This window comes from Magnolia sinica, chromosome 12, assembly GCF_029962835.1.
Source record: "Magnolia sinica isolate HGM2019 chromosome 12, MsV1, whole genome shotgun sequence".
Lineage (NCBI taxonomy): Eukaryota > Viridiplantae > Streptophyta > Magnoliopsida > Magnoliales > Magnoliaceae > Magnolia > Magnolia sinica.
In genome coordinates, this window is record NC_080584.1 from 7,700,398 (window position 1) to 7,707,666 (window position 7,269).

Below are 7,269 nucleotides of genomic sequence, written 5' to 3' on the forward strand. Positions count from 1 at the left end.
ATGGTCCCCACCAATTAATCACCCCTGTTCTGATCTCACGCACGGGTTCCAGACTGGTACATGTGCCGTGAATCCTCTTCAATGGACAGTCAAGGTACCGACGGCTGGGCATATACAGCCAACGGATCAAGCATATACAAAATCTGAGCCGATAAAAAGGTTGGGCCCACCTTGAATATCGTTTCCTGCAAACATTATGCTGATCAGGTGGGTCACGGTGGTAAACAAAGGATCTCAAACAGATTGATGCAATATACATTTGTGGCCCACCTGATGGTTAGATAGGCCATATTTTTATCATAATAATCTTTAATTTGGGCCCAATATTTTGAACGGATTGGATTTGGTATACATTTGACACATTAGCCGTATGTGCTCAATCTACGGTCTATGCTACAGAGGAGGTCTCAAGTACAAACGGTTGGAGCACAAGCTATGGTGCATTTAACTGACAACTTCAACTCTTTTAGGTGCATGTGATACATCCAACCCATTCCATAGGCCGGCCCCACTATGAGAATTTCTATATGGAAATGTAAGACTTAAATACTCAGCATACGGGCCACACCATATAAAACAATTTCCATCCATTAATAATAGATAAACACATGTTTAGTCCATTCAATGAGTTTCTGTTGCTATATGGCAATTTTCATGATGATTCAAACATATTGGACGGCTTGGAAGTCGTACAAACATTAAAGGTTGAAAGTCATGTTCTGGTTGGACCATAATTTATAGCAATTTCTACGTGCCTGAGTATCATCTATCACACTCCGCCAGAGTATCAAAATTGTTCTCGAAGACAATAGCAGCCAGCCATCGGGACATGCAAGCGTCGTCTAGCATAGTTCCCGTGCGAAATGTAATGGAAAGCGACCCAATGCAATCATCTCCGATGAGTTTCGATGCAACCCATATTCCACCCTACACGTAGCAAAACAAAATAATACGGAATGATCGTACGGTGGACCCTGCCATGCATGGACCAGAATTTAAAATCCACAGATTTGAATTATCCGATCCAACTGCAACGGTATAAACAAAAAATGGGTTGAAAGTAGTGGATAAGGTTGTAATATTGTCTTGCTTTTAAACTGTGGAACATTCATGACTGATTAACTATATGGACGGTCCTGATTATCCATCTCCCTTGCCACATGTACGTTAAAGCACATCAAAAACTCTATCAATAACACTTTAAATAATAAAAAAGAAAAGCAGTCCTGACTCCAAAACGCACGTACTCATCATTGTGCACGTGCAAAAATGCAACTCAAAATATCCAAATAGTGGGTCCTACTCTAGAGAGCCCAAAAGCAAGGATTCAGATAGATTGCGTGATCCTAACAGCTGATTAGTGAATATTCAACCCTCCACTAGATGTGTAACAATCACAAATTTAAAACATCCTTTCAGTATAAAATTTAGTATTGTATTCATCTAAATCAGGTACCATGATTTGGACGGTTTAGATTGAGTTACATATATGCCACGTGTACATTTCATGAGTGCATGTGTATGAAGTATTTTACTCACCCAGATTAAAGTCTATTTTTTTCTCTATAAAAGCAAAGAGATTCAAACCAACTTTCATAGCCAAGAGAAGAAAATGGATCTTTCAATCTCTTCATCACACCTTGCTCTCATATCTCTCATCTTTCTCTCTTTCTCCATTGCAATTTCATTCCCAATCCATGACAACTTCTTACAATGCTTTTCCTCCCATTTTCCAACTCTCTCCACAGACTCCCAACTCATCTACACTCCAAACACATCCTCCTACACCTCCATCCTGCAATCTTCCATCCAAAACCTCAGGTTCCTGGGCCCCACAACCCCAAAACCTCTCTTCATCATTACACCCACAAATGCATCCCACATCCAAGCATCCATCATCTGCTCCAGAACACATGGCCTGAACGTCAGAGTCAGAAGTGGGGGCCATGACTATGAAGGGCTATCTTATGTATCATTCAGCAATGCCTCATTCATCATCATCGACCTCGTTGACTTCAGATCGATCACCGTCAATCTCAAAGAAAAGACAATGTGGGTCCAATCTGGCGCAACGATCGGTGAAGTCTACTACAAGATTGCGCGAACGAACGGTTCATTTGGGTTCCCAGCAGGGACCTGCCACACCGTCGGCGTTGGTGGACACTTTGGCGGTGGCGGGCTCGGAACCATGATGAGGAAACATGGCCTTGCCGCTGATAACATCGTCGATGCCTACTTGATCGATGCCGATGGACGGATCCATGATCGAAAATCCATGGGTGAGGATCTGTTTTGGGCCATTAGAGGAGGTGGTGCATCGAGCTTCGGTGTAATTCTCTCATGGAAGATCAAGCTGGTGGATGTCCCACCTACTGTGACTGTTTTCACCATATCCAAGACCTTGGAACAAGGTGCAATCAAGCTTGTGGAAAGGTGGCAATCCATTGCAGATAAATTCAATGAAGATCTCTTCATCAGACTCATCATCCAACCAATGGGCGGAGTGGACCAAAGACCAAGGAGACTGCAAGTCCTATTCAATTCCTTGTATCTTGGGACAGTGGAAGAACTCCTACCCTTGATGGGAAAGAGCTTTCCTGAATTGGGTTTGGAGAAAAAGGACTGTTTGGAAATGCCTTGGATTGAATCAGTCCTATATTTTGCAGGACTCCCACGTGGGCCAGGAAACTCCATAGATGTCCTGTTGGATAGAGGACTCCAAGAGAAAGTCTTCTACAAAGGCAAATCTGACTTTGTGGAGAAGCCCATTTCTCAAATTGGTTTGGAAGGGATTTGGGAGAGCTTGTTGGAGGGGGGGAGTGTGTACATGATAATGGAACCTTTGGGTGGTAGGATGAGTGAGATATCAAGGGCTGAGATTCCTTTCCCATATAGGAAAGGATATTTGTATAATATACAATACGTGGTGAGATGGGGTGAAAGTGATGCTGGTGAGGGATCTAAGGAGGATATAGATTGGATTAGGAGGCTGCATGATTACTTGGGCCCACATGTTTCAAGATCTCCAAGGGGTGCTTATCTCAACTATAGGGACCTTGATTTGGGAGTGAATGAGGAAGGAAACTCAAGTTATTCAAGGGCTAGGATTTGGGGTAGGCAGTATTTCAATGGTAACTTTAAGAGATTGGCACTTGTGAAGGGTGTGGTGGACCCCACTAATTTCTTTAGGTCTGAACAAAGCATTCCACCTCTTGTTCGGATGGAAAGGAGATAGAGTACAGCAATATTCGTTTGAATTTAGTAATTTGTTCTTGTATACGTACATCTTTGTGTGCTTGTGATTATCATGGATTGTATTTTATTTAGAAACTATATTTAGATTTGTATGCTAATTTTCGAACTCAATATAATATTTCTTCTTCTAATGTGTTACTTTATTGGAACTTCCAAGATAGTGTATAAACATGGAAGCGGATTAGTGGAACCCATCATGATGTATGTGTTGCATCCACACCGTCCATCCAGTTTGCAACATCATTTTACAGCATATTCCCAAAAATGAGGCAGATCCAAAGCTCAAGTGCACCACATCACAGAAATTAGTGGAGATTGAACACTTACCTTTGAAAACTTCTGGTGCCACAGCAGTTTTGATCAAGCTGATATTTGTGTTTTCCCTTCATTCAGGTCCGCGTGACCTCGTGAACAGGTGGGATGGCAAATAAACATCAAGGTGGGAACTATGAAGGTTTCAACGGGGTTCATCATTGTCCTCACTGTTTTCTGTGTTGTGGTCCACTTGAGATTTGGATCTGTCTCATTCAAACTTATTGGACTGTTTACATGTGGTACAAACAAGAAATTTTGGAATTTATTCTCATGTTGGACCATAACTTATAGCCCAGCCCGTTGGCATTAAGGAATTATTCTCTTAAGCATATGATTCAACAATCCAAGCGTGTCTTAAGAGACGTGTATGGGCTCACAAACAAGCGTTATGCCAACTCTCTAGATCAAAGTGAAATAGTTCATTTGGACGGTTTGGATCATTGATGCATGTTCTCAAATATACACAATCATGCGTGTCTTAAGAGACGTGTATGGGCGCATGCAAATATAATGACGAAAGACGCGGTGTCGTTATTTGATATTCTTGCAGCGTATGAATCCTGATACTCAAGCACTAGGAAATTGTACACGTGGAAAATATTAACTCAAATAAACCGACTAAAGTTGTGAAAAATACTGCTTTTAAATTAATTTGTTAAAATGGTCATTTTTTTAAGAATCCTAACTTATGATTCGTGTTGGATTAGGACCATTGGATATTTTACATTATTAACCGTTCAATAAATGTCCACGAATCCGGCAGATATAAGCAAACTATCGCAGATTTTGATTCGTGACGCATCTAAATGGCACGTATAAGTTGGACATTTTAATGTAAGTTACTTGTCTACCACGTATGCAATTTCCACTTACCTTGAGTATCGTGTACCACACTCTGCCAGAGTATCAAAATGTTTCTCGAAAACAATAGCCGAAGGTTGTCAAGTGGTAAATGCAATCCGATCCAGTGGAACCATCTCCAATGAGTTTCCATGAAACCCATCTTCCACCCTCGTGTGGCAGAAGAAATAGCCAATCTAGAATGATCACCTGGTGGACCCTTCCATGGATCGATTAGAGTTTAAATCCAACACAGATTTAAATGATCGGATCCATCTGTTAAGTATTCTTAATTGCAACGGTATAAAAAAACAAACGGGTTTAATGTCTCAAAGTGTTTAAAGTCTCAAAGTCAACTATCCAAATAATGGATCACGCAATCAACATTTAACGTGTGACGGCGAGAAATTAGGGAGAATATTTTATCAAGTCTTAAATCTGTTTTTTTTTTTTTTTTTTTGCTCGACTGGTCAAGGAGCTGCTCACCTAGTCGAGTACTGCTTAACTCAAAGTCCAGCGAGCTCATCTTTTGGTGTCCGGGCCGCTCGACTGGTCGTGGGGATAGCTCGACCGGTCATAAGGGTCCCTCGACCGGTCGAGCAGTCTGCTCGACCAGTCGAGGTTACGCAGTTTCGTTTCCGGATTTAATGCGGGCTGCGTAAATTTGAGTCGATTTTCGCAAGGGTACGAAAGGAAAATTGCCTAAACTATAAGTAGGTGTCCCTAGGGCTTTTCTAGGGTATAAGAAATTATTCTAAAGTTTTCTAAATGGGTTCTAGGGTTATCAAAGGGTGTAGCAAGGGTGAGATTCGAGGTTGTTCGAATCGGGTAAGTACTCTCTCTTGTAATTTCTATTTCATAGTGGATTCCTGTCGCTTTGTGCCGTAGTTTTTTCCCACAAGGGTTTTCCACGTTAAAACTTTGTGTTCTCTTGTGATTGCTTATTACTATTAGATTGCTATCCTATATCTAAATCTGTGTGATTCCACAACTCAAATCCCCAACAAGTGATATCAGAGCGATTGTAGGGGCACAGATCTGAATCTGCAGGATTATTAATAATGGGAAACAACAAATTTGATATTAAGAAGTACTCAGGTAAAAATAATTTTGAGTTATGGAAGGTTAAGATGATTAGCCTGTTAACCAAGCAAGGCGAGATTAAGGCTCTTGAGGAGCGAAAATCTACCATGAAAGATGATGAATGGGAAAACCTTGATAGTAATGCTCTAACCTCTATCCGTTTATGCCTCACGGATAAGGTTTTCTATAATGTTTTGAGGGAGAAAACTACGGCTAGTTTGTGGGCGAAGTCTATGCAAAGAAGTCCTCTGAAAATCGCCTACACTTGAAGCTACAGTGTTATACCTTCAAAATGGCAGAAGGTGGAAATCTAGAAGCCCACATCAGCAACTTTAATAAATTGATGTGCAAATTGCTGGATATGGAGGAAGTGGTCAAAGATGAGGATCAGGCATATATATTGTTGAATTCTCTTCTTGCATCATATGAGTCTTTTAGGGACACAATGTGCACCGTAAATAAAACCGTAAGTGTTGACACCGTTATCTCAGCCCTTCAAGGGAAGGCTATAAGAAAGTTAAACGGCGACATTGGGGCATCTTCCAATGCACTGATTACGAGGGGTAGAGATTCTGAACGAGGTACAGGATCCTCAAGGCCTAGATCCAAGTCCAAGGGTAAGGGCAAAGGAAAATTAAAGTGTTGGAATTGTGGGTTGTCTGAACACATGAAGAAGGATTGTAGAAATCCTAAAATGAAGAAAGAAAATTCAGCGGTTTCTTTCAAGGAGGCCAATGTGGTCACATCTGATGAAGAATCAAGTGGTGGTGATGTTCTGTCTATTTCCATGATTGGTCACTTACACGACAATCAAATAGATGAGTGGATACTTGACACAGAAGCATCTTATCACATGACTCCTCATCGGAGTTGGTTTACCAGTTACAAGGAATGCGATGGTGGACAGATTTTTATGGGCAATGACAATGCTTATAATGTTGTGGCTATTGGCACGGTGAGCATCAAGATGTTTGATGGGATGGAGCGTACTTTGATTGACGTCAGGCACGTCCTTAATATGAAGAAAAGTCTGATTTCTCTCGGTGCACTCGAAGCTATAGGGTGCAAGTTCACCGGTATTTATGGTGTCCTTAAAGTTTTAAAAGGGGCACTCGTGGTTTTGAGAGCGCAGAGGCACGAAAACCTTTCCAAGTTGATTGGGAACACTTCAGCAGGTGGTGTGGCAGCAGCTATTACAGACTCCACGTCTCTACGTATGTGGCATGCTCGTCTAGGCCACATGAGCGAGTGGGGGCATAAAGGTACTATCTGATTGATGTTTGATTCTAGCTTTTAAAAATTCTGATTTAGATATATGCGACCATTGTATATATGGTAAACAATCTAGATTGTCTTTTAAATCCGAAAAACATGTTTGTAAGGGGGTGCTTGATTATGTGCACTCTGACGTATGGGGGCCATCACCAGAAGTTTCCATTGGGGGGTTGTCATGGTTTGTTTCATTCATTAACGACTACTCCAGGAAAGTTTGAGTTTATTTTATAAAACGTAAATCCGAAGTTTTCACCATATTCAAACAATGGAAGGCAATGGTGGAAAAACAGTCGTATGAAAAATAAAGGTTTTAATGACTGACAATGGTAGAGAATTTACTTCCACTAAGTTTAATGAGTATTGCAAGGATGAAAGGATCATCAAGCACAACACAGTGCGCCACACGCCCGAGCAAAACGGTGTGGCTGAGCGAATGAATCGGAATCTCCTAGAGAGGGCTAGATGCATGTTAAGTAATGCTGCGTTGGGCAAGGATCTATG

General features: G+C 41.3%; 1 protein-coding gene across 1 annotated transcript; it reads left to right on the forward strand.

Annotated features, from left to right (window-relative positions):
* Nucleotides 1-1,580: 1,580 nt before the first annotated feature.
* On the forward strand, nucleotides 1,581-3,399 carry LOC131220868 (berberine bridge enzyme-like 23). Its single transcript, XM_058215729.1, has one exon. The coding sequence runs from the start codon at nucleotides 1,613-1,615 to the stop codon at nucleotides 3,233-3,235; it is 1,623 nt and encodes a 540-aa protein (XP_058071712.1). The 5' UTR covers nucleotides 1,581-1,612; the 3' UTR covers nucleotides 3,236-3,399.
* Nucleotides 3,400-7,269: the final 3,870 nt, after the last annotated feature.